At 41.4% G+C, this 27909-nt stretch overlaps 2 protein-coding genes across 7 annotated transcripts in view; both read right to left on the bottom strand.

The window, feature by feature from the left end:
- fermt2 (FERM domain containing kindlin 2) overlaps window positions 1-4641 on the bottom strand; it is a 52903-nt gene extending 48262 nt beyond the window's left edge. Inside the window, exons 1-2 of one of the 3 annotated variants that reach the window (XM_061695701.1) lie at window positions 3587-4641; window positions 1613-1771 (exon numbers count right to left, since the gene is read on the bottom strand). In XM_061695701.1, coding sequence (XP_061551685.1) covers window positions 1613-1769 — 157 coding nt within the window. In that variant the 5' untranslated portion in view covers window positions 1770-1771; window positions 3587-4641. The remainder of the gene's footprint in view (window positions 1-1612; window positions 1772-3586) is intronic. The other 2 variants (XM_061695699.1, XM_061695700.1) reach the window with 2 other exon arrangements.
- Window positions 4642-10526: 5885 nt separating this feature from the next.
- ddhd1a (DDHD domain containing 1a) lies at window positions 10527-27438 on the bottom strand. Of its 4 annotated transcripts, none has more exons than XM_061696786.1 (14): window positions 26444-27438; window positions 23438-23617; window positions 20057-20158; window positions 17030-17158; window positions 16602-16749; window positions 15837-15946; window positions 15629-15735; window positions 14670-14932; window positions 13982-14057; window positions 13757-13906; window positions 13065-13129; window positions 12209-12381; window positions 11919-12119; window positions 10527-10733 (listed from the first exon to the last, which is right to left on the bottom strand). In XM_061696786.1, the coding sequence occupies exons 1-14, from the start codon at window positions 27141-27143 to the stop codon at window positions 10546-10548; spliced, it is 2592 nt and encodes an 863-aa protein (XP_061552770.1). In that variant the 5' UTR covers window positions 27144-27438; the 3' UTR covers window positions 10527-10545. The 4 variants fall into 4 exon arrangements, with proteins under 4 accessions (XP_061552770.1, XP_061552772.1, XP_061552773.1 ...); XM_061696790.1 differs by having other exon boundaries at window positions 10627-10728; XM_061696788.1 differs by lacking the exon at window positions 20057-20158.
- Between the last annotated feature and the right edge of the window lie 471 nt (window positions 27439-27909).

Below are 27909 nucleotides of genomic sequence, written 5' to 3'. Positions count from 1 at the left end.
TTGTCAACACATTGCCGCGTGGATGTGGTGAACAGCATGGACAGAGTATTGGGCGATTAGTTTTAAAAATATACATGCCCAATGAATGGGGTTCGCCTTCTCTGCAAAAGGAGGCTAATGGTATCCGAGAGGAGATTAAGGGCAGGGAGAAAATGGCATGTTGCAGAAAAGTGGAGACTGAAGAGTATAATACTCCAACAACAATGGAGGAGAATGAAGGTTTTCTGTTATTAATTCTCCACATAAGGAGACTCAAGTTATCTGAGAGGAACTTGAGGGCAGCTAGAAAAGGGGGTGCAAGCAGCAAATTGGAGACTGTGGAATATAATACTACTGCACGCATGCTAAACCAAAGACATGTTAGCTTTTGTTTCATGAGTGCTTGAATGCTAAGGGCGTTAGCACAGGCTAAATGGTGAGTGGAAAACAAACAAGCACAACAACACAATTCATTGGCTAAAGACGAGCGCAGTGGACAAAGGCCTCAATCATGAGGTGGACAGGAGAGCTAAAAAAGGGAGTGTGGGCTGGAAATAAAAGCCTTGTGCAGCACTGGAGGAATGTCGGGCATTCGGACAGGCAGCCTTCCACACACGACACACTGTCACCCCCAACCCAAAAAAATATATATATATCACAGCTCCTTTCTCCGTGGCCTCTGTGAAACAAGGCACTGTTCAAGTGGCTGCAACACAGAACCACACTTAATGCTCGTTGCTAGCATCATTTGTCAAGACTGCAGTTGCACAACTGCATCCTTTCTTTCGAGCTTGAGCCAATGACTTTTGTGGATTATTTCTTATTACTTTATCGTTATTTATTTCTATTGTGCAAGGTGGCAGGTATTATGTGGGTCTGGAAGCTTAACCCCAGCGATGGAGGATGCGGGATTACTGTGTAACAGTTACATTGAGCGTGCACATGTGCCCATGCGTGACCACGTGCCATGGACGTTTTGGACAATTTCTAGTCCTTGTGTTTATTTCTATTGTGCATGTTGGTGGTTATCATGAATTACTGGCATGAGGAGTCACCACATAATTATAGATCATGTACATTTCAAGTGCACAGAACAATTTTTGGGACTGAATTATTATTGGTCTTTTTTGTGGATTATGTCAAGTTACATACCGCATGTTTATTTCTATAGTGCGCGTTTCATTTTATAAATAATTATTGGAGAGAGGAGCTATGTTATGTGATAATACACTGCGCATGCAGGACTGAGCAGTCTGTGGACTACTTTTTGACATTTATTTTTTAATCATTTTGTTCATTACTATTCTGCAAGATGACGGTTATCATGAATAACAGGTCGAGAAGCCATGCATTAATCACATGATAGTACACTGCTTGTGCCTGTGTTTGACTGTTTTTATTTTAAACTCTTGATTGGATCATTTCTAGTAATTCTGTTAATTTTTATTGTGCAAGGTGGTGATGATCATGAATAACTGGCAAGGGGGAACCTGTACAAAACTTGATAATGCGTCACAGCACAAACACACCCAATTGAAGGTGTCAGTTAGGTCCAAGCAAGTTTGAATGCCGTAAAAATAGTATAGCACAAGACTGTGCTTGAGTTTTTTTATGACACTTAGACATAGCTCACCTAATTTCTCCACCAGCTTTAGCATGACACCACCTATGTGGATCTCGCCGGTGACCCGCAGCGACACGTCACGGTGGAGGTCAGTGACGTGCATCTTTAGCTCCCACGTCCCGTCGGCGTAGCAGCCATCAGGCATCCGGATCCCGTCCAGCGCCATACCTGTCAACACCCCCCGAAAAAAGAAACACACAAACTACAGTAAGAGACTTCAGATTTTGAACTCAAGAACTGTTTTGGATTAAAGGTTAAACATCTCCAACAAACAAGAGGAGTCCAGTTGCTTTGATTCAAATTTTGCAGATTCCTACAACGTGGATGACTGAGAATCTACACAGACAACACTAATAGACATTGTGAAATTATCACCTTTATGTAATAGTAACCTTTTAACCCTTACACATTGCATGAGTCAAAGTTGACCCGGTTTGACATTGTACAGCAATACAAATACGGTAAATGTCACTATTTCACCTTTAAATTGATGACTGTCCCTAAAGTGACCCAAAATACACACACAAAAAAAGAAAATATTTAATAAGGTCATTGTTTTCTATAGATACTACAAAGTTTGTGTACACTGAGGGTGTTCTAGGTAAAATTTGAATTCGTCAACTGAAGTGGGTTTTAGCTTTAACAGTGTGTCATAACTGAAGGAAAATGGTGGTGATGTGTGTATTTTTTATGGGACAGTGGTATCAGTGTTCAAGAGGTAGCTTGAAACATTCCCGAAAACTGCCTGTGTTCCACCACATTTGCACATTTCCCACAGGAACCTACACCTGTTATTCTTTGGAGGGTCATGGGGGAATCGCGACACAGTGTAAGAATGATCATCGTAAGTAATAGACGTCATACAGAGGTCAAAGTGTGCCTTGACCCAGGCGTGCAGTCACGGACTGAGACCTAAACCCGCCAAAACAAATACAGTGAACCTTCTAACATTCTGGTGGGATTCGTAGATTTTCAGGAGAACCTATCCTCTGTTATTCATACTATCTAGTGGCATCTTGGTTTCAAGGATGCATGTTGAAGTGAGTTGAGGCGTTTCATTTAGACATAAATCGTGAAAGTTTGCCGGCATTTTTTTTTCATCCATAGGTAGTTACAAAACATTGACCACGAACATACTGTACTATGTGCACATGGAAAATGAACAGTATGTAAGGCTTAAAAAGTCCTTTTATATATATATATATATAAACTCTACTCGTCATTAGAATGGGGGCAGTTGGGATATACCCCTTTAAATATACTTTTTATATTTGAAATGGTAAAGTATTACATTTAGCTTTGTTCCCTTACTAACGTCGGCAGAGTACTGAAATTTGATAACAAAAACATGTTTTTTATATATTTAGAGTACAAATTTAATTGATAGGATGTCATTTTTCACGGTTAAGGTTTGCTTTAATTAGCAGCTGCGAATGCCTCCATGCTAGGTCACCGCGAAACAAAGTTAAACGAACAAAAAAACAAACCATAAAAATGAAATAATACGGATTTAAAAGATTATTTTACGTACTTATCACGGTACAAGACGCACCCTAGTGTGGTGGGGAAAATAGAGGGGGGAAAAAAAGTAAACGAGCCAATCTGTCACTCTTAAAAGCGACCCGGTCCAGGAGAGCGAAGGGGGGCTTCGCCGGGCTAAATGTGTCCGAAAAAGGAGCCTCTCGCCCGGGTCGAGGGGTGGGACCTCGGACCCCTTTGCCGACTTGTTACCTGCGGAAGTGATTCACCTGTTGGAAAGTAACGGTTTCACGCTTTACACCACACTTCCACGTACGTATGCTTCATTATGTAAGCTTGGTACTGCACTTCCAGCGCGCAATAAGTATTCTAAAACGGCAGCGAAATGGCTGTAATGAACGGGTCGGAAAGTTGGATGCTAACGGCTACAAGCTAGGGTTTAAAAATCGGCATTGTACGGTTAAAGTAAACGAGATTTGTTTTTTAAAAAACAAAAACACTCACCTTCACGATAAAGACACTCAAATGCTCGACGACACGATACACAACTGCTTTGTCCTCCTTTATAACATATAGGATGGGTTTTGGGGAGGGGAAGACGGTCCAAAAATAGAGGAAAAAATTCCCGACGAGTCGCCCTAGAAGAAGTGGAGTATTCCCAAACACTTTTCCAGCAGGCTTCGTCTTAATGGAGTCCAGCCGTCCACTCTTCCTCCTCCTCTTCCTCCTCCTCTTCCCCCTCCTCTTCCCCCTCCTCCTCTTTCCAGCATGAAATCACGTCACTGCTCCAATCCCACTTTTCCGCTCCCTCACTGCCACCGGGTTTAATATAAGAAAGTATAAAAGTAGCGAGACACTTTCTAAATTGATTTAAGGAAAGAAGAAAGGAAGGAAGATGGAAAGGAAGGATAGTACGAAAGGAAGTATGAGGGAAGAGACAAGGAAGGAAAGAGGAATGGAGGGAGGTAGGAAGAAGTGATGGACAGAAGAAAGTAAAGAAGTAGGGAGGGGAAGGAGGAAAGATGACAGGTAGGAATGATAAAAGGATGGAATGGAGAGAGGATGAAGAAAGGAAGGTAGAAATGAAGACTGTGATAAAAGAAGGGAGGGAGGAGGAGGTTGGGAATCTTAGATGTGTGAAAGGAAGAATGAGGGAAGGAAGCAAGGAAGGACAGAAGAGTGGAAGGTGGGAAACAAGGGAGAAAGGGTGCGAAGTGCGAGAGGAAAGATTAAAGTACAGAAGGGGGAAGGAGGAAGGGATGAGGAAGGAAGGGACATGGATGATAGGAAGGAAGGAAAAGTGGAAGGAGGATGGTGAAAAGAAGAGGGAAGGAAGCAAAGGAGGACAGAGGAATGTAGGGAGGGTGAAAGGAAGTGAGGGAGAAATGAAGGCTAGAAGCACAGAAGGGGCTATAAGAAGGAAGGGAGGGGAAGAATGGAAGGAATGACAATGAAAAAGGGAATGGAAAAGGGGAGGAAGTATGCAAGAAAGGACAGAGAAATGAAGGAACGCAGGGAGGAAGAGCTAGGTTGCAAGCAAGAGAAGAAGTATGAAACGGAGGGAGGAAGTATGGAACCAAAGAAGGTTATAGTAAGAGAGGGAGGAGGGGAAGGAAGAAATAATGGAAGGTATGAAGAAAGTTAGGAAGGGGTAAACTTGGGAGAGAGGAAGAAGGAAGGAAGAGTGGTCAGAGTCTGGGAACAAAGGATGTTATAAAAAGAAGGAAGGGTGATGGAAGGATGGTCAATGAAGGAAGATGGGAAGGAAGGGAAAGAGGAAGGAGGGATGGAAGGGCATGAAGGAGGGTGTGCAGAAGGTAGCAGGGGGAAAGAGAAAGGAAGGGTGAAATAATGGAAGGTTGGAAGGAAGGGAATGAAAGCGAAGGGGAAGAAAGGATGGCAGATAAAAAGGAAGGAGAGTAACACAGAAGAAGGATGAACCAGGAAGGAAGGGAAAAGGAAGGTAGACAGTATGTATGTATTCTGTTCAATTTTCCTTCTCTGAATGTTACATTTTTAAAAATTAATTGGTTGGCGACCCGTCCGGGGTGTGCCACGCCTCTCGCCCCAAAGTCAGCTGGTATCAACTCCAGCTCACCCGCCACCCTAATGGGGACAAACGAAAACAGCTGGTGGTATGTGGGCTCCCTCTATTGGTACACGAAAGAATCAGCGCCTAATACAGTTCAGTTGTATTTAACTTTTGACTTCGCTACGCCACTGCATTTTAATGTCGGTCATGATGGTGGTACTTAAAGAGAGCTCAGTATTCTTTGTACTTGGTGTAAAAAGTTTGATAGCCTGTAGAAAACAGATGGATATCGTCACTCGTTTCCTCCTGCGTTGACCGTTTTTGGCTCACCAACAATTCATGTGAGTGAGCACAGCGGCCATAAATGGAAACAGCAGGGGAAGCAGCCTGAGCAGATGGCTCAATAGGAGCCATTCCCCACCCCCTCCGTATTAATTATACTTCACCGTCCTCTCCTGGCCCGTCGCAGAACAGCTAGTCCCGGTTTCAATGTTTTATGAGTTTCCTCCGGGGCCCGTGCCGTGCAGATGTTTCACAGCCTGCGTTCAAAGTCACAAGGAAGCCCATTGACCATTTAGAACACCGCTTTGTTGTTTCCCTCATGGTGAGAGCGGTTGGGGCTCGGAAAGAATCTCATATCATCACAGTAGCCCACAAACACATCCTTTGTCCTCAAAAAGTCAAGACTTCCTACGCATTTGGATGAAGCCTTTCAAAGACAGTATTTCATTTGGACAATGGCAAGCTTTTTTGTCACTTTACACCTCGGTGAAGTTTAACTATTACAATTTCAAAACAAATCGTGTGAGATTTCTACTCAGTGAGCAACTAAAGTTCTATTTGTTGTTCTTTTGCCATCATCAATCACCCTTTGTCTCTTTTCCCTAACTGGTAACACACACACACACCCACACACCCACACACACGTTTCAAGGGTCTGGCATGTGTTGGGGATGTTAACCATAGTGCAGAAAATTCATCACAACATCAGAATGCAAAAAGAGGGTCTAAAACAGGGGTGTCAAACTAATTTTTGTTCATGGGCCAACATTCGCTTTAATTAGATCTCAAGCGGCCCAGACCACAATATTTGTGGCTTAAAAATGCAGAAATAACTATTCAAAGTTTTCCCCATTGTTTTGGCACAAATAATTACAAGTACTTTCAGAAAATATTCCCATTTATTCATTATTGTCTTTTTGCAAATGTTGTTGCAAATCATATGAGCAGTCAACAGTATTATGAATCAGTGAGCGTGCACCATTCAGTTGTGCATCCTTTGTAAATGTATACATAGAAATTGAAGTTGTGGCAGTGCATGGAAAACAAAAAGCAAAAAGGTTCCAACAAGCCAACCTTTTTTGAAGTGAAGATTTTGACCGAAATTTTGTCATATTCAATGTCTTTGAACATTTCTACAGGAGGTATTTATTTTCGCAGAATTGTAGTGTGAACATGGCACACCAATTTATATTAGTGTGCTCCTGAAACCTGGCATCGTTTGGCCTTCACAAGTGCATCAACGTCATTTAAGTGTTGTCAGTGCACCCTCCAGAAGACAAAATTAGCAACATAATGTACTTTTATTGAAAAATAGCAGTGAATGTGTTCTCCATCCCCACGGGCTGGATTGGATCCCCTGACGGGCCAGTTCTGGCCCGCGGGCCGTATATTTGACACCATTTTAGCAAGAAGCAAGAAAGGACGACTGGATGCAGTTGAGGGAGGAAGTATCAAACAGGATGCAAGGAATGAAGGATGGAAGAATGGAAGGTAGGTAGGTTGGAAGAGGAGAGGGATGGAAGGAAGTAGAGAAGGATGGTATAAGGGAGCAGGAAGAATGGAAGGAAGAAATAATGGAAGGTTGGAAAGAAGGGAATGTGGAGGAATGAAGGTAAGGGAGTGACAGAAGGATGGAAAAAAGGATGGTATGAAAAGGAAGGGAAAAAGGAAGGTTGGCAGGCAAAGGGAAGGAAGGTGGAATGCTGGAAGGAAGGAAACAAGGACATGTGACAGTAGGAAAGGATGAAGGAATAATTCAAAGAAGGACAGGAGACAAGAATAGTATAAAAGGAGGCAAGGAAGAAAGAAATTAAGGTAGGGAGGAAGGATAGACAGCAGGAAAGAATGAAGGACTAAGGAATAAAGGGAGGAGGAATGAAAGAGGGTAGACCAGAAGGATGGATGGAAGGAAGGAAGAATGGAAAGTAGGCAGGGAGGATGGATGGAAGGAAAGAATGACAGAAGAGGAAAGAAGGAGGGATAATGTAAGGTAGCAAGGAAGGACGAAGGGAGGTAGGGTGTAAGGTGGGAATGACAAAGGAATGAAGGAAAATTGAGGATTAAAGGAAGGATGGAAGGATGGAAAGAACACAAGGAAGGCTGAAGGGAGAAAGCATGGAAAGTAGAACAGGAAATGGAACATTACCTAAACGCACGTTTGGGGAAATGTGACGCCAACGGCACATTTTTCACCACGTTGAAAACCTGAAAGGAGTACTTTTCCTTCAGTTCCATCATCCAAAGCATACCACATCATTGACAGGACCAAATGACAGGTTAATGGCTTTGTTCCAACATAAGGAACACCCTTTAATGACAGGGGATAAATAGTAACAGTGTTTGGATGGAGGTTAGGATTCAATGACAAGACATTTGTTGTTGTTATTGCAAAAAAGCAGGGCAGGGAGAGGTCATAAATCACTCTTTTAATGCACATCCTTCTTTCCAGCTCATCCAATGACACATATTGCTCGATACTGAACATAATAGTTTAATGTGCCTTTGTTAATAAAAATACACTATCATTGTCAAAATAAAGTCCAGTGGTGTGCTTTGATTTAACATCAAGAAAGGCAGTGTGGCTTTCAGTCAACAGGACACACACGACTGATCTATGACACTAGTAGACAATAGTGCATCAGCCCTTGATTGTGCAGAAACAGCACAGAATCTATGATGTCCTTTAAAGACAGACTTGTATTAGTTTTTGTTTAGCAACATGAAATTCGGTCAATATTTCTATCAGTAGTAGACTCACAACAAAGCCCCAAACTCTCAAAAAAGCCTCAAGAACTCATGCCTGAACAGACACAAGACTGTCATTTTAGGGTCCTATGGGCTATTTTCAAAGGTCCTTAAAAGACGGACCCGTCATAGATATATTGAAAATCCAGCCCCCAAACCCAATGTAGTTGAGCCTCATGAAATTTGGTAGCCATGTCTATCAGGAGTGGACTCACAAAAAGTCTCCTATTTTAGCTTAGAGCGGCCACTTTCAAATTGCCAAATTCAGCCTCCTCACTTACTACATGAAATTCAGTAGATATGTCTATGGTGAGTAAAACCACAAAAAAGTCTCAAGAAGCTATGCCCCAAAAGACACAGGAAGTCTGCCATTTTGGTTTAGAAATGTTCATCAATCATTTTTGAAAGTCACTTTTATAGACGGCCTCGTCCTCAAGCTTTAGTCCAATGGTTAACAAATTTGAACTTCACATACTGAAACCCGGGTGACACTAAATTGCTAGGGTTTTGAGTTTTTGTCATTGCATGTGGGTGGAGCATGCCAGCGAGGTTTGATGACTCGCCATAAAACACGAAATTATAATAACTCCACAAGATCATGATCAAACATCCCTTGATGACTCATACGGAGCCCCTATTGGCAGAAATGTAATACTTAGTACTTTTACATGATTAAAAATCATATAAAGCCCCAATTGTATGTTCCTTCCTTCTAAATATATAACATGTTTGGCTGGTTTCAAAAGGCAAACCAGTGTATTCCAACAGGCAGCTGTGTTGCGAAGGCTCCAGACCGGCTTGTACGGGGCGATATGTACTGAAGCACTGGTGCTATGCTAATTAGCTACAGTAGTTCCCACTGTCATACTGGCTATTACACTAAAAATGTGTTTACAGCGTTTACAGTGGAACCTCTCAAGTGGACTGTTTCATCATGAAAAAGTTATGATAAAAATAGGACCAGAGGGAAATGGAGGCCTGGCTGTTAAGTACAATACAGTAATCCCTCACCTATTCATTATTGTTTTTTTTTTTTTTTTGGTACCCTATCCTCCATTATTTACTGAAAAACTCACCAATTAGCATTTTTTATGCTCTCTATAACACTGTAAGATGCCACATGATGGCACCAAAGCCCTTTCTAAATAGGAACTGGTCTCAAGGATGTATGTTGAAGTGATCTTAACTGAGAGACAATTTGGGGATGAGCCGAGTTTAGCCTGGGTTCTTAGCGGAAGTTAGTAGTTTGCGCGGCACTTCTGGTGCATTTTTAATCAAATCATCTGGAAGCAATTTATCTCCAAGTGTAATGTTGTAAGATGAGGTTGCTCGGAATTAAACTGTTTTGTGAACAGAGTTTGTGTTATATTTACAGTTTTAACTATTAAATAACAGACCCTGTAGGGACTGAACTATAGTAATGGTTTGTAAAATATAGGCAATTACAAAATGTTTTAGGGGGGGGTGTCAATTATTCACATTTTTTCGCTATTGATTGAAGGGCTCGGTCGATATTCTCCACAAATAGAGGGGAATAGTTGCATAAGCAAAACATTTAATCAATTACCTATTCAAGGAAGGAGAAAATATTACAGTGTATGGTAGCATTAGCGTTTACGATACACCAGCTTTAAATGTCCTATCTTCCAAGGCAATTAGTTTTACTTTATTGTAATTCTATTTTGTTGCATTCTAGTGATTACAATGAAAAATGTAAACTGTTACATAAAATATTGCAAATTTTCTTTACAGTGAACCTCCTTTTCGAATTTCCGTTAGCCCATTTATGGCATTTCACATTACGTTGGCATTGAGCTAGCAGGCTTTTGTCAGACGAAATTATATGATTTGTATGATTCGAACACGTTGGTGTTTAAATATACAATGTTGTTTTATGTGTCAGTTTTACAGGAAACCAAGTGGGCGTGACAAATAAAAATCTTGACGCAAGCACGCTTGGCATCTTATTTGGAGGGTGTCTTCATTTAGTTTCCTCAAAGTGATGTTATACGATAGTCTCCCATTTAAGAACAGGTGCTAAGGAATACATAAGAGTGTGTTTTAATAAATGTGTTAAGTTTAAATGTGTCTTAAGTGTGTGAGAGCAGTAAAACTATATATAAAACAAAATTATATATGATCTCTCTATAACCCAGATTGTCACCTATCCTGCGTGGGTTTGGAACACTGTATATGATTTCCCATGGTGAAATAATTGTTCTGTTCCACTTTGGAAGTTCCACTGTACTGGAATGAAACTAAATCAGCTTATTAGTTCACAGAACTGGATCATAGGAAAAATATCTGTGTGCATAAAAAACAAGAGAATAGTTTTTCAATCTAAAAATCAACAACAACAAACAAAAAAAAAAACAGAAGGTGGGGGGAATGGGGGGGGGCGTGTTCAGTCAGGTTCGGGGGTGTCTCCTCCTGGGACGGAGGGGGTTTTTCTATGCTCGTATATGAAGGTGAGCAGGAAGAGGGCGATGTCGTGTGAGCACCAGTAACCCGTGTGTGACGTGACGGCTGACCAGTAGCGACTTTCCACCAGGCCCTCGCGCAGCTCAAAGTCTATGCGGCGCTCCAGCTGCACTGGGGAAGCACACAAACATAAATTGCGTTAAGTTTTTGTTTGTTGTTTTTAAGGTATGCGAAATGTCTTTTTATGTATACGTGAAATAAAGCACCTACCTACCTGCCTACCGACCTACCTACCAGACGTGCTAACCACTATTCCACGATGTTGCCATTAATATAATTTATGTTTTAATTTAATAACATTTTTAATAACTTTTTAAAATCAATTCCTTACTTAAAAAAAAATACAAAACAAATTTTTTTGCATTTTATTTCTTATGAAAACTAAATTGATATCTGTAATATTTATGAGGGTAAAATCAGTAGCAATGATATGCATTATTTAATTAATATTTAAATTAAAATTTTACACTCTAGTGACATTGCTTTTTATTTTTTTAAATCTTTATCTAAAATACAAATGTTTTGTTTTTGTTTTACGGATTTATCAGACACAGATACGTTAATCACTATTCCACCAATCTGCCATTTATTATACTGTATGTTTGATTTACTAAATGTACTAATTTGTTATGAATTGCTTTTTAAAACATTTTTTAAAAGGTTGTTTTTTTTTTTTTTAGACTTTTTGGGATTAAAATTTAATTTTATATTTCAATTATATAGAAATTATAGCAATAATAACATATAGTATATAATAGTGCTCAATTCATATTTATTATTTTGTTTTTGATTAACTGAATTTTTGAATTTTATTGAAAACTCAAACATATATATATATATATATATATACACACACACACACACACACACACACTATGCGTTTTATATTAAAATTTTACATAATACTTGAAATGCTTTTTAATTCTTTTAATCTAAAACAAATATTTTGTTTTCTTTTTAAAAAGTAAAACACATTTTACTGTATTTTTGAAATACAATAAGCCAAACTATCTTTATTAATGCTCGTCACCAAACGGCCATGGTTACTAAAATTAAATTAAACATTGAATCCAATTTTTTTTGTTTTTAATTCCCTGTTTTTGATCCGATCCTAAAATTGGGATTATGAAAAATCCTTCTTTGTTTAAATTTTAGATTAAAAAACAATATAATCTGGCATTTTTTCATTTTCGAGTGCCAAATGAAAATGGAATGAACGAATGCCATGAAAGAAGAAGAGCCTGTGATGGACCTTGGCAGAAGCACAGTGAATGGGGGCGTATGCTAAATACTCACATGAGACATCTGCGGTGGGCGAGGTGGGCCGGGCCAAGGTGGAGAGGCCATACGCCGACTGGCTCTCGGTGCGTTTCTGCTGCTCGTCGTCTTCGGGGTTGGACCCACCCTCCAGTCCAACAGAGACGGAGGGTTGGCTGTTGGAGCGCGAGAAGCGGGAGAAGAGGATGCCACCGATGCCCTTCCCAATACTCGCTGCTCCTAAAGAGGAAAGGAGAGAAAGAGGGGAAAGTTAGCCTTAGTTCTTCATACGCAGGATAGCAGTGGATGATTAGGCGCTGATAACTTACCCAGGATGCTGGCCTTGCCTAAGTTGGTAATAGACTCTCCGTAGTGTCTCCGGGGGAGGACGGGAGAAGTGCTCGGACTGGGGATGCTCTCTGTGTCCGACGTCGGCTCCTTAGTGAGGTTGAGGAATGTGGGTCGCACCTCATCGTAAGGTGTCGGGTTGGTGGCACTACACCTGCAAAGGTTTCATCAACTGTACAGTGGATCAAAAAAGTCTGGTAGTGGATTTTCAAACCTTTTTCCACAATTAATATGACATATACAACTTAATTGGAAAAAAAATATTTTTTTTTAGAGGGGAAGTAAAAATACCAGTTTATGTGGTATGTTGCTTGGGATGTGGCAGTGTCTTACCAGGTCTTGAGGCGAATATCTAGCATGTTTGATAGTTTTCGCCCTGCAAGGTAAAAAAAAAAAAAAAAAAAAAAAAAAACTCCCTGTGTGTGCTACTTGAGCAGTGACCAATCAAAACGCATCCACCGTCGCCTCTAAGGCTGTGGACAATGGCACTGTAAGATGCAACTGCAAAAAATTTTTGGAAAAGCATACTAAAAGAGTTTGAATGTGATTGATTCATTTTGAACTCAGCCAGCCATATCGCCAGTGATAAGAACGTGTGCACACTTGTGCAACCACATAATGTCAGTTGTTTATTTTTACTTACCTGTTCTAAAATATTTTTCTTTTTTCAACTGAGTTCTACTGGTGACGGGTCAGATTAATGCTGGAATAAGTTTTTAAATGATTTAACTCATTTTGTTTTATTTCACAAAAACTTGACATTTGAACAGGGGTGTGAAGACTATTCATATCCCCCGGACATGGCTTGATCTCGTGTTACTGCCACATAAGTCTTACCAGTGTATTTGCACTGGCGCAATGTTGCTGTAGTGTTTGAGGATGAGGGGCTCCAGTCTGTAGGCCTGAAAAAGAGCAGAAAACTTGAGTTAACATCCCACCATAAGAAATTCTGGAACAGAATTATGACATTTTAATGATCATCGATGAAAGCTATAGTGTATATTTACACAACTACAATGTTTTAAAAATGTATATACATAGTTCAGTGTTTTTTATCTCATTGTTTAGAATTTTTTCTCAAATTTTTTAAAAATGTGTATTTTTTTAATTTAGTATTTTTGCCAAATATTTTGTATATTTGTAAAAATGTAATTTTTTTCCTTTTTTATACCCATGTATTTATTTTTATAATATTTTTTAATTTCCTGATTATTTCTATTGTTTCTATTATTTGTGTAGTTTTTATTTCAACATGCTTTGGTCTAGTTGTTTAAAATTAAAAATTACTTTCTAATATTTGATTATTTTTGTCTAAAAGTTTGTCATACCAGTTTTGATTAATTTTTTTGGTATTTATTGTTTTGCATCCAAGATTATGGCTTCTGCAGTTATGTTTCTTAACATAAATCCATGTGTGACGATAGCGTCTATGATAAGAGGTGATAACAGCTACTACCCGTTTTTTTCTTCTTTCTTTCTAATGTCCTATTTAAAGTAGGCGCTAATTTATAGTATTTGAGCCAACTGACCACAGGGTCCGTCGGGTGGAAGACGTTGAAGAGGTGACTGCAGATGGACGTGGGAAGAATGTGGTCTTGGTGGCAGCTGGTACCGGGTCGGATGCCCCTCAGTGCCAGAAAGACGGCCAGAGGAGAACCCATGCAGAAGAAGTTTTCCACCTAAAAAAATAAGAAAAATATGTAACTTAATCAACAAAATAAATTTTAGCTGTAACATCATTGACGTGTGCAAACCTTAAATTTGAGTGCAGGAGGCGCTGACGGTTTGGAGGCTTCCAGTGTTAAAAGTTGATTCTCCAACTCTTGTAATCTGGAAACGAATATAAAATACACCGATTTGCTGAGTCACTTGAAGTCTGTTATTACACAGAGTGGACAAGTGGTGGTGCAAGTCAGCGACAATGTGCAAGTGCGCAGCCCAGCGTCAAGACTGAGATTTGATATACAGTTTTCATTGTATTTTCGTCTCGTATGTATTAGTAATATTTGTTTTTTAAATTCTCAATATTTTTATATTTCTATGTAAAAACATTTTAATTGAATTGTAGTATTTTTGTATTTTTCATATAAATGTGGTATTTAATATTTTGTATTACTTTGTTCAATTTTTAATGAAAATGATTTTCCTAATAGTTTTTTTCTGGTTAACATTTTCTAATTGTGTATTGTTCCATCAATTTTTGTTTTTTAAACTTCTACATTTTCCATCCAATATATTTGTCCAATTTTTCGGGTCTGTTTTTGTAGAATATTCCATCTAATATTTTGTGCATTTCTTTTCATTTTTGAGTATTTTTTTTTTTAAATGGATGGATGGTTGTTAATAATAATAATAATAAACCCGTATACAAGTAAAAGCCCATTTACCATAATTTCCATCACTGTAATAGCGATTTCCATAGCGTTAGAAAGCGAGTCATACCTGTTCCTGGTGTGCCGCAGTTGTTCCAGCAGATGCCTCTCCTCGTACGACATCCAGTGCATGCGCAGCTCCTCCTCCACGGCGTGGTGCTCCTGAAGGCAGAAGCGCACGGGGTCCCAGCCTGTCATGATGTCGTACGTGATCACGCAGCCCAGCGAGTGCGACACGATGGACACTTTGCCTCCCCTCTCCTCGAAGTCGAGGTTGCGCGAGCAAAACAGGCTGTACAGTCTGTTCAGCTCCTGTGTCAGTCCCTTAGTGATCTGAAGGAAAGGATAAAAAAAAGTCACGTGACTTCTTGCTTCATGGCTTTCCTGCCTTGTGCACACCCACTTGCTAAAAACTTCCTCTGAATAAACAATTTGAATGGCTGTACTTGGGTCACATGGAAGTGGTGCGATGCACGCGACTGGATTATTTCCTTGGACTTCTCACCGTTGGCCCGCCTCACATGCACCCACTTGCAAAAAGCTGCTCTGAATAAACAATTCCTTTGTCTGAAGCTGTACCACATGGAAAAGGTTGCAGTGCTCGTAATGGATCGGTGTGTTTCCTTGACCACCACTTGTTCGCCTTGCAGAGACCCACTCGCAAAAAGTTTGAATAAATGATTCGATTGGCTGGAGTAGTGTCATGAGGGAGGAGTTAGAATGCACGCAATTGGTCTGTATATTTCCTTGGCTTCTATCCTCACTGCTTGCTCACCTAGAACACACCCACTCGCAATACGTTGCTCTCTATGAACTATTTTATTACCTGAGATTTACTGTGCTTGCACGACGGGTATATGGATTCCCGGGACTTGGTTCTTCACCGCTTGTGTGCCTTGCACACACCCACTTGCATGAAAAGTTGCTCCCAATAAACCATTTGATTGGCTGGTATTGTGTGTGTGTGTCAGTCCATTTCCTTGACTTTTTTTCAATTGGTCTATAAGCATGTATGTGACTTTCACTTACCTCATCACGGTAAAGAGGACTGTTATAGTACATAATGTCCATGGCACTGCTGTTGAGAAGGTCTCTCAGGCCTCTCAACTTGTCTGGTGTAATGGAGTCCACGGTATCTATAGAGACAACCCACCGTGTATAAGCAAGGTAGGGGAAACATTTACTCAGTATTGCTAGTTTAATATTAACCTTCTGAATGCACAATGAAATGACAAACCTCCATCCAGAGCCAGTTTGGAGCGCCACTCCACAGGAAGGAACTCCACATGCTCATCATTGTGCTCTGAAAAGTGCTTCTCCTCCATCTTCCTCACACCTTCCCTCAACCTGAACAACAGCAAATGGGATGTAGGGTGTCACAGAACAGACTGCATTTTATTTTGGAGGTTTGGCTGTATGAAAACAACAGGAAGTGGTTTGACCCGGCACGTCGATGTTTCCTCTTTGCTGAGGAAGGTGTTGGAGACTAATCCCGATGTAACCACTAGTAAGGCTTAAAGTGTCCTGCAGCTCGACTTGGTCTACTTTACCTGATTAGCCGGCCTAAGCCTCAGGCGACGGCCTGACTATCTTTGTGACACACAGACACACGTCTTGGTTCGGCTACAGCAGGGTTTCCTATGGGACAGGAGCCAAAATGGTTCTCCCGTAATATTTTAATAGGGTCGCAGACTCATGATTTCAGGTTTTCTTGTAATAAATGCAATGCCTGTTGCATTTCGTTATCATGTACCGTATATACATGCTGTGGTAATACATGTTTGATTTGTACATTGGGGTCCAAATTGGAACCAAACGTATACAAATTTGATACAAATTGGAACTAAATTTCGGTTCAAATTAGAACTACATTTGAGTAGTTCTCTGATAGTGAAATATTGCCAGGTTGACTTCCCCTACATTCCATGAAAGAACACCGGCACGGAAACAAGGCAGAAAAATATCTGCTTTACATGCAGTGCAAAAGAGGACTAAAACTCACATTGCAGTGTTTTTGATAATACGTCCCTGGTCCATCTTCTGCCCGATCCCATGGACCACAAAGACAATGTGTGTGGTCTGTGGGGGTCTGTCCTCTGGAGAGGCCTCCTCCACGTAACCGCGGTGCAGCCGGGTTCCGCTGCTGGAGGCTGGGAGAGAATACGGCAGGGTTGGGGTTGTGGTTTCACATTTACATTGTTATGCTATGACCGTGGACCTGTTGCTTGGCAGCACTTCACACAGTGAAGCACTGGAGTCTCTATTTAGATCTACAGTCATGTGCTATGAACAAGGTGATAAGCGGCAGTGAAAATTTCTGTTGGTTGGATTGCATTAGGAAGGATTTCAAGGAGGAGTTTGAGGACTCAAGATTACAACCATTAAAAAATCAATCCTAACTACGGAAACTACTTCCCGAGAGAGACAGACCTTTGGAGAAGCCCAGTTTCTGCGTGACAGTGCGAGCGATTTTGGACGTGGTGGCGTCACTGTAGAGGTAGACCTCGTCCACACTGTGCCAGTCCACATGGGTCCGACTCAACTTCAGGCTGTGGATTGCTGCAGAATCGGGGTGGTGGGAGACAGCGGAGTGAAGGCATGTTAAGAACGGGATCAACATGGTTTATTCTGAAAAGACACAGGTGAATACAGGAGAGGTAAACACAAGAGTTGGGATTGTGTTGACAGGACAAATGCAGTCCAAGGGACTGATTTGTATTTGGAAGAAAATTAGGAACAAGACAGTCAACTCTTGCTTTTCTGTCCCGTATTTACGTGCTTGTAATGCGATGACAGAAGTAAGGAAGACAAAAATTATATTGAGCTTCCCCAGTCAGACGCTGATTTGACATGCAAATGATGACATAATCAACAAACTGATGGTTTGCTATAGAGTTTTGCACTTCCTTGTTATAGAGTGTAAAAGGAAAGGGGAAGACAAAAGTGTTGACTGAACTGGCAACCAACCATAAACCATTCAAACTTAATTTGTTAAAAATGCCGCTGTCTTTTCTTTGAAGAATAGGCATGCAAAAAAGGGGAAGTGTGAACAAGAGAAGCAGATGTCGAAGCACCACGGTCATAGGACTAACTTTCACATTCTCTCAGCATTATAAAGGCATTGGTGTAATTGCAGGACCGTGAATGAGAGGAAGTCCTTTGTGGAAGAAGAAGTAGATTCCAGCCTGCTGCTCTCAAAGGCTGAATAGCAACAAGGAGGTCATATTGATGGCTCCAAACAGAGGAATAAAATTGCCTCAGAAGTAGCCAGGGTGTACGTTAGATAGGCTGTGAGAGACTGTTTACTATTCTATGACAGTCCCAGCCTCACCTATGGTCACAAAAGTTTGGGTAGTGACCAATAGATTGGAAACCGAGGACCCCTTGTATTTCGTGTTGAACTGAATGTCCCCCGGTTGAGCCAGATCCAGTCAAGAGGAGACCTTAAGGCAGACCTGGAACACAAAAGAGGGACAATGCCTCGACGCTGACCTGGGAAGACCTCGGTATCCCAGCGGTAGAAAGAAAGCAGGAATCCTACTCTCTGGGTGACTCTGATAGCAGCAGCTACTCCGTCCTCTAGGATTGGGACTGGAATATGAGACCTCCATGGATGAATGTTGGGGCACTAGTCAGGAATCCAACCCATGGCAGTTCCATGAAAGGCAGTACTAAACTACCAGTGTAATTGGAGTTATGCAAGTAACCTAAAGAATTAGTCCGATAGGAGGACATAGCCCAGAGACCTCCCATTTTCGTTGAGGGTCAGGTGGTCCAGAAGTAGGCCAGTAGGCTGTACAACACATTGGGGGGCTCTGTAATCAAGGGCCACAATGGCTCCCCTGTTCAGTTCATCCCATGTATTTGGATCGCTACCAAGAGCTTTGTTCATCGCTTTTACTGTGGAAGGGGAGTTGGTGACAGCAGTTCATTAAATGTAGGATGGATGAGAGGAAGTATAGGTAGCAATGAGATTGAATAGATTTGATTTGGCTAGACAACACCAGGCACATTCCATGAAAGCATGTACTACTTGACGTCACATATGTAAACATGTGTTGTAAGCGTGTGTTCTACATGTCATGTTTTATGTAAGTGTGTGTTCTACCTGACGTCACTATATTGCCAAAAGTATTTGCTCACCTGGCTTGACTCACATATGAACTTAAGTTACATCCCATTCCTAATCCATAGGGTTCAATATGATGTCGGTCCACCCTTTGCAGCTATAACAGCTTCAACTCATCGGGGAAGGCTGTCCACAAGGTTTGAGTGTGTTTATGGGAATTATTGATCATTCTTCTATAAGCACATTTGTGAGGTCACACGCTGATGTAGGACGAGAAGGCCTGGCTCTCAAACTCAGCTCTAATTCATCCCAAAGGTGTTCTATCAGGTTGAGGTCAGGACTCTGTTCAAGCCAGTCAAGTTCGTCCACACCAGACTCTGTCATCGATGTCTTTATGGACGTTGCTTTGTGCACTGGTTCACAGTCATGTTGGAAGAGGAAGGGGCCAGCTTCAAACTGTTCCCACAAAGTTGGGAGCATGGAATTGTCCAAAATTTCTTGGTATGCTGAAACATTCAGAGTTGCTTTCACTGGAACTAAGGGGCCAATCCCAGCTCCTGAAATACAACACCACACCATAATTCCCCCCTCAACCAAACTTTACACTTGGCACTATGCAGTCAGACAAGTACCGTTCTCCTGGCAACCACCAAATTCAGACTCGTCCATCAGATTGCCAGATGGAGAAGTGTAATTCGTCACTCACCAATGCTCTAGAGTCCAGTGGCAGCATGCTTTACACCACTGCAGCAGACTCTTTGCATTGCACTTGGTGATATATTGAAGCTGGATGCGTGAGCTAATACCTTTGGCAATACAGTGTATATTGAACGTTTAGTAAAACGTCTGAGTGTTCTATATGTCACGTCTAAGTAAGCGTGTTATACGAAATGTCATGTAAATGTGGTCTCAAACACGACATGTTTTATCCTAGCGTGCTATAAATGTCACATGTGTGTTCTACTGAATGTGATATACATACACTGTTATCTTATACATTCAAATTCAACATCAAATTCTACCGTACCTATGCGTATGTTCTACAGGTCATGTACAGGATATGTAAGCAAATATTACATGTCATGTAGATGAGGGATAGTCAGTATCACCATGATTTATGCACTATCAAATCTAGGAAAGCGACAGAAAGAGTAGGAGCACCATACTTTAGGTCACAGCACAAAAGGGGAAGTTCTAGCAACTAGGCCCAGTTATGGCTACACTGGATAACTGAGCCTAGGACTAGATCTAAATATTAGCTCAATAAAGAGGAATCTAGTCTCACAAAGTCCAAGGCTCTACACGGGGTTTGAGAGGATAGAAGCTTCTGGGTTGATATAAAGAGACTGAAAAGAAAACTTTTTTTTTTTTTTTTTTTTTTACAGTACCTTGGCAGCGTTTGCGCTTGTGACATGTTGCTCTAGCGCTCGTCTGATATCCACTCCATTTGAACAGAAAGGGGAGGTAGAAAGGGGGCAGGTGGGAGAGGACTAACAACCAAGAGAGAGTGAGTGACAGCCATTGACACTGCCTACCCCGGTCATTGCTGTTCAACAAGTCAGTCGAGTGGCGTTGCTATCAGATTACTACTGGGGCCATGATAGAACAACTCAGTATTGTTGCCTACTATCAAGCCTGATGGTCTGATATGCAGCGCTGCTTGACACATGCCAAAGATGACCAAGGTAGTGACTGTAGATATTAGGTTAATACTGTACTTAGCAATTATCATGGCATTTGCACCACATCCTAAAAGCAAAACATAATAGATAGGTTATTATACAGTGGTACCTTGACTTAAGAGTGCACCAATTTATGAGTTTCTAAGTTATGAGCAATTACAATGTAATTTCTTTGCTCTGTGTTGGAAGCACAAATTTGAGGTACAAGCGAGCTCCACATATGCCACGGTTTGTGTGAAATAAAAAAAATAAAAATAAATTTAAAAAACGGCGCATTTAAGGTACTGTCATGCCCCCTTACACGTGGGCAAGGGGAGCTACAGTCATCGATGCACTTTCATCCGTTTATTGAACCCTACAAAGCCACACATCTGACACACGGATACTACAGTACATATAGTAATTACACTTTATGAAACAACTAGTTACTTTTTATTTCTCTTATTCTTTTATTTCTTTTATTTATTAGTTGCTATGTTATTCTATTATCATCATTGTGCTATTCGCAGGGGATATGGAATGAGCCCTGCCGTGAATTGAGAAAATCAGCAAGAAATTGAAGCCCCCCTAAAACGGTTTATATTGCCCTGTAACTGCCTATAGATGCTACAAGATGGCCCCAAAAGGCCCACTTTTGTCTAAATGAAGGTTCTCAACTCACTTCAACAGTACCTTGGCACTGAAATATCTTCAGATCGTACCAAATCGGCGCTGTTATCATTGTTTTCATTTAACCTTTTTTTTTTTTTTTCTTCTCCATTCAAGTAAGGCAATTGAGAACAGATTATCATTTGCAATGCTGACCTGGCTACAGACAGCAGAAGTATTATTATTGCTTTGGCTGAGCACAAAAACAGTGACGGGGTGAGGTTTTTTTTTGTAAATAATGTAGGATACATAGGTTCCCCCCAAAAATTTGCAAATACAGAACCGTGATTATGCGGGGATTAACTGTATAGTTGCTATTTAACTTTATTAAAAACATGACAAAAAATTATATATATTTTTTTATTAATGGCAATTGAATTCATTTCAATGGGGAAAATTTATTTGATACACAAGTAAATTGACTTACACGCTTGGTCAAGGAATTATTTAAACTCTTAAGTAAAGGTACCGCTGTACTGTATGTTAAAGAGCACAGATACATCAATAAGTACTATCGTCATAAATTGCACTCAAAATGTCAGGTCAATGTAAACTGCAAGGAGGTATCTGGGTTTGACATTTTAAAACGCCTAACCGGCATTTGTTAGCCAAATCAGCAGGTTTTGAATATCAAACGCGACTAAATCATCGATTTCCATGCGAACTCAGCCACCAGTTTTTGTAAATGTCAGCGGCGTCGTCTTTGGCTGAGGTGAAAACGCTGACAATGAGAGAAAGACCTGCGGAGTACACAGGAAGTAAGCCATGAGGGGGAGTCCACTGGGCTTTTAAAGCCATTAAAGAGTTGACGGACTATGTGAAGATACCCACATTTTATTCAAAAGCTAACTATGCAGCCACATCACAGATGTTGAGATTTTGGAATTTATATGTAGGTGACGAAACCTCTCCCAGTCTCAATAGACGTGAGTTACGCTTTTTCTGTGTTTTTTGTTTGTGTTTTTTTGGGATCAAGGACGATTCCATTGTCACTAGGCATTATGGTGTTAAGGTTTTATTATTCAACAGTGGTTAACTTCCTTTTATAATTGCATGATAGACAGTTTTTATTTTGACCCCATAATGGCCTAATGGCAACACGGTGGTGGTTAGCACATCTGCCTCACACACAGGTCTGAGGTTTGTAGGTTGAAGTTTTCTTCAGGTACTCTGGCTTCCTCACACATTCCAAAAACATGTATGTTAGGTTAATTGAATTCTCCATAGGTATGAATGGTTGTTTGTGCCCTGTGATGGGCTGGCGACAAGTCCAAGTTCTACCCGGCTGAATTCAACCAAATGTCAACATTCTAACAGTTGGTATGTTAAGACCTGGCAATATAGCCACTGGAGTATAGAAAGGGCCAAGGCTGACTGATAAGGGGTTTGCATTTTGTCCCATAATCAGATGCTATTTCTTAAGAGAACAGATCCAATAATAACATGCTAGCAGTTCCTGTCTGTGGTTATCACTAGTGCTTGGACTTGCACCCTAACACCCCATTTGCTATTCGTATTGCCAGTAACGTATGACGAGCAAATCACAATCGAATCACTACTCCTTGTACTATTCCAAAATAATAGTCTAACTAATGAAAAATCCAATTTGATGAATTTAAAACTATCTATTGAACCGGTCAGCAGGTACGCTGGCACATTTTGAGTGATTTGTTATAGCTTCTGCGTCTCCGTACAGGAAGGTTTTTCTTTTTAGTTTAAAATGGCTTACTTTAACCAGGATCCCCCGCCATAGCTTGGCCACAGGTAGAATCCCGGGTCGGTTTTGCGCTCGTCGGTGCCACAAATGCTAACGGAGCGGACCAAGTTGCCACCTTTCAAACTAGTGTGCTGCTGCTTAGAAGAAGAAGATGATGCTGGCAACCGAGCCGCTCTAGCGTCACTGTATTGGATTAACTTTCTCCCATTTAATCTGCTGCCATGCTGTGGTTGCCTTCTCCAGCAGTGGCTCTTCTTCGGCTTCCATTGTGGGGCCTCCATATTATCCATGCCCATACAGGTAATTGGAGAGCTGGGCTAAAAGCATGCCTCTGTCAGCGGAGAGTTTTTTTTTTGTTTTTTTTATCTTGGTGACGCTAAAAGGCATACATGCGCTGAAGCAATGCAAAAATGGCGGCGACTGTCACAGTATTACAGCGCTTGTCAGAAAAAAGTAAGAAAAAAAAATGTTCTCTGACTTTTTATTCAGATGTAAAAATTCTGATTCTGGATTATTTCTCATTGGGATTTGCGAGTCAATCAGAATCACCACTGATTTGTTCGTAGCGCTAGTTATCACCACCTGTAACGAAGTTAACCAATATCGCAATTTTCCTCTTTGCCATCACAGGTACCTACAAAAAAAGCTAAACAACAATGCAACAACAACAAAAGCACAGGTTCCACTTTACTAGATCTATAAAGTGTACAGTAATGGCTCACCGTCTTTACCATCGACGGTCCTGACAACCATGTCGCTGGCGTCGAAGGTGTCCTGCGTCTGCTGTCCATGGAAATGGCTGAGGTGCTCGCTTTCGATGAGGTCACTCTCATCCTCCTCTAAGGGTAGCCATGTGCCGTCGATGAACCACTGACCTCGCAGCACCGGAATATGGTCTTGCTCTGCAAAACAAAACAAAAAACAAAAAAAAAAGAATGAAAAAAAATCTCAACAGATTAATATCATAAAGTGGTTGCAAATAGCTTTACTTATACTGAATTAGGATGTATACCACTGTGTTAGAGGTCTGTATAAAAAATAAATAGAGCCTAAAATGCAGATGGTATGTGTAAAGCTGCCACTGCCACTTGAAAGAGAAACTGCAGCTCAGATTGCTATCTTGCAATGGTTTAGCATAGCAACTGTTAGCATGTTAGCATTTGAGCAATACTCATTAGAATTAGTACCCTGACTACAGGGCAAGTCGGGTATTGACCTGCCATAGTGCTTTCTACTCATATTGCAAGCTACCTATGTTAACATACCAACTGTTAGCGTTTGGTAAAATTACAAATAGTAGCTCAGGGGGTAAACAATAAAACCCATATCAATTTGCCTTATGACTTTCTCGACTGGCGTTGTTATCTTGTTGTATGTTAGCATAAATCTGCTAGCATGTAGGAATTTGTTTCATTCTTAGAAATACTACCGACAACACAGCAAGAGATTTAAAAAAAAAAAAAAAAACATTCTTATACTCACTTTGCGTGCTACACGTTAGCATAAAAAATGCTAGGATGTTACCATTTGAACAGTTTTCATTCAAACAGTACTTGAACTAGTGTGCAAGATGTAAAATACTAATCAATCTGCCATCATGCTTTCTCAATCCAGGCTGATGTCTTGCTATATGTTAGCGTAGCAACTGTTAGCATTTGATCAAATCGCAATAGAAACGGTCCCCGACTACAGGGAATGATGTAAACCTATCTATCTGCCTTAATGCCTTCGCTACTTTGTTACTATCTTACTAAGTATTAGCATAACAAGTGTTAGCATGTTAGAATTTGATCCATTATAATTAACTTAGTTCAATAATTCATCTTTTGAATTTTTCATAGCCATGACTAATAGGGGGAAAAAACAATCGATTATTATGCTACTGCTTATAAACTAGGCTACTATATGAGGAAATGGGTTACGTTGCTGCTTTTCTAGAAAGGGTTGACTGTAATTTAACTCCGATAAATCCAGCAGGGCCAAGTCTCAGTGGCTAATGGAGTTCCGCCAGCTGTGATTAGTCTCGCACAATCAGTCTGCTGCTTAGTCTCGCACAATCAGTCTGCTGCTGCGGTAACTAATGACGACAAGGAAAATAATAATAATACAAGCACGTGGATCAAAGGATATTTAAACGAAGAGCATCACTGGTAATCACCGTCTTTACAAGGTGACGAATGAGACTGATGTACAACCACAAACAGCATAGCATGTTAAGTCATAACAAGATGGGCAGCTGGCAGGGGAACATCACAACTCTGACAAAAATGTGTAAAGGCTTGTTTGTTAAGCTCTTCAGGCCAGATACGATAATAATGCTTTGTGTCTATGTAGTACCGTTTCAGTATATCCGCTCTTCAAATGAATACACTCTTGGCTTAAAGGGGAAATACAATGGTGCCTTGAATTACGGGTTTAATTTGTAAATGACTTAACTCGTAAGTCAATTTACTGATGTAGCAAATACATTTCCCCCATTGAAATTAAGAAACAATTTGACAAGAGTAATTCGGCGCCTTTGTGCTGACTCCATCAGGGGAAATACAATTGTGCGTCCTACATAGTATGTGCCCCCTGACTGTGGCTGGTCCGGGTCAAATTTGACCAGTGTCTTCTAAAATGGATTTTATGAAATACCAGTGTGTGTGTTCAGTCAAGGAAAATGGTGGTTATGGTGGGAATCTTGAAACTGTGAAAGTGTGCATGCCATAAATGTGTGAATATTTTATGGGACATTGTTACCAGAGTTCAAGAGGGAGTTTGAAACAGCCCAGAGAATGTGTGTGACCAGCACGTTTGCCCAGGTTCCCGCAGAGACATGCACCTGCTGGTCTTTGAAGGGTCACTGGGGAATCGTGCAACAGTAAAAGAGTCGAGGTCATGATTATGTGTAATTTTATGGGACAATGGGAACTGTGATAACAGGGGAGTCTGAAACAATCCCAAAAACTGTCCGTGTTTCCACCACATTTGCACAGATTCCCGCAGAAACATGAACCTTTTGGACTTTCAAGACTCATGGCGGAATCGAGAAATAGTGAAATAATCCAAAATGTGTGCATGGATAATGAACAGTATGTAAGGGAAGTAAGCCATTTTCAAAGTGTGGTATGTGGGTTACCGCTCATCGTAGGAGGAAGGGGGAAAAAAAACAGTACAGTTCATCCATTATCTGAGCCGCTTATCCACACAAGGGTCTCGGGAGCGCTGGAGCCTATCCCAGCTATCATTGGGCAGGAGGCGGGGTACACCTTGAACTGGTTGCCAGCCAATCGCAGAGCACATTTAAACAAAGAAGTCTTCAATCAATCTACCATGCATGTTTTTGGGATGTGGGAGGAAACCGGAGTGCCCGGAGAAAACCCACGCAGGCACGGGAAGAACATGCAAACTCCACACAGGTGGAGCCGGGGATTGAACCGGCAGTACTGTGGCCGACTCTAACCAGTCGGCCACAGTACAGTTCAGTGTTACATTTTTTACAAGTCTTTTGCATTTTCCTAAATTTAGATGCAATGTTAATGTTCAAACTGTGCATATTGTTACAGTGGTTACAACTACATTAAATGTACTTTAGGAATAAAATTTAAAAACCCACATTTTGGATGAACCAGGCCTACTAGACTACTGAATGTTGCTCATGATGGTGGTACTTGAAGGGCTAAGAATGTTTTGAGGGGATACTTGGTCTCACAAGTTTGAGAACCACAAGTTTAAGGGATACTTACGCTTCCAGTAAACAGGGTAGCATCCTCTTTCTCTGACGTCCACCTCATAGAGTCCTCCACGCACACACACAGGCTCCACACGGACATCAATGCTGTCAGGGTCCCTCTCATCCGTGCTCATGGACGGCGTGGATGTGTTCAAGGACCCCTGGTCTCCGAGGACGCCAATGGTTCGTGTCTCCACTGACACTTCTCCGTTGACTTCCACCGGGGGGCTGGTCGCACCGGGGCTGAGCTCACTGTACTTCCGATACATGAGCTCGATGTTAAGCGAGTCGTGTCCCACGAAGGGCTTCCACGTCTTCTTGTCCTCCTTGTAGAACCAGCGCACCTCCTCGGGACCCAGCTCGGCCACCACGTCGCCGAAGTGGTGCCTCGAGCTGTTGGAGCGCGACCGCTTCCGTCTCTCGAACAGCGGGCCCTCGCCGTTGACGTCCCCCGCGTAGGGTGAGGCGCCGGGCGGGAAGCTGAGATCCTCCAGGAGACGGAGCCCGTTCCGGTCGTCGTCCGGCGCGTCCAGTCCGGGCTGGACGGACGACATCCCGGGCAGCACGGCTTCATCCATGGGGCTCATGTCATGACAACACCCGCACTCATCGCTACCCATCGAGTGCCACTGTTTATTGTTATTATTAGCCGCCGTCTCTCCCTCCGGGGGACATTGTTTCTCTTTTAAAGACGTAATGTCACAATTGTTCATAACTACTTGAGCCACTTAAGCATCACTACTCCGTCTCGAGCTAGGTAGCTAACGAGCTAGCCGCTGCTAACGAAGCCGGTAGAAGTCCGACGCTAGCTTCTAAGCGAGTCTTCCTTACGGGTCTATGTCAACTTCAAACCTTTTATTTTCACCACTTTCCCCCTTTAATCCATCGTGCCGGCCACTTTGCGGTTATGTTACTTTTAACCGTCCACGAGGAGTTTCTTTCGGTAAATTCAAAGGCAGCAGTCGTAGTCGTCCATAGTGAGTGGAGCCGAGTGGTGCGCGTTCGCAGTTTGACAGCTGACGCACTGGCACGGGAGCGCGCACGTCGAAACCACGCGAACGTCCGACGTCGTGTTCTATCCGCAAGATGGAGACAAAGATCAACCAATAGTGACAGAACTGCAGTAACACATCTGACCGCCAGATGTCGACAAAGACCGTTTGATAAGATGCTACCCCCCCCCCCCCACACACACACACAGAGACAGACATAACAGACGGATAGAGGTTTTTAAAGTAAGAAACCACAAAAATATCATCACAGAGCTCTGACATCACTCCACGAATAAAGTACTTTTTTTTTCTTCAACAAAAGGTGTATATTTTAATTAATACGGTCCTTTTTTAAACTATAAACGATTTTTTTACAGTACAAGATGCATAATATGAGACTAAAAGTGTATATTGAAGATCCAATCTTTAACTTTTACTTAAATATCACAATATTATGACTTTATCTTTAAAAAAAATACAACTTTAT

The sequence above is a fragment of the Phycodurus eques genome, chromosome 14 (assembly GCF_024500275.1).
Source record: "Phycodurus eques isolate BA_2022a chromosome 14, UOR_Pequ_1.1, whole genome shotgun sequence".
NCBI lineage: Eukaryota > Metazoa > Chordata > Actinopteri > Syngnathiformes > Syngnathidae > Phycodurus > Phycodurus eques.
The sequence above is the reverse complement of the archived record's forward strand: the minus strand, read 5'-3'. Positions and strand labels throughout refer to the sequence as shown.

Coding starts and splice junctions, on each gene's coding strand:
- ddhd1a (XM_061696786.1), bottom strand. CDS start 27,143: ATGAACAATTGTGACATTACGTCTTTAAAAGAGAAACAATGTCCCCCG. Junction 23,618..26,443: donor CTACCCTGTTTACTGGAAGC/GTAAGTATCCCT, acceptor TTTGTTTTGCAG/AGCAAGACCATATTCCGGTG. Junction 17,159..20,056: donor CAAGCGCAAACGCTGCCAAG/GTACTGTAAAAA, acceptor CCGATTCTGCAG/CAATCCACAGCCTGAAGTTG.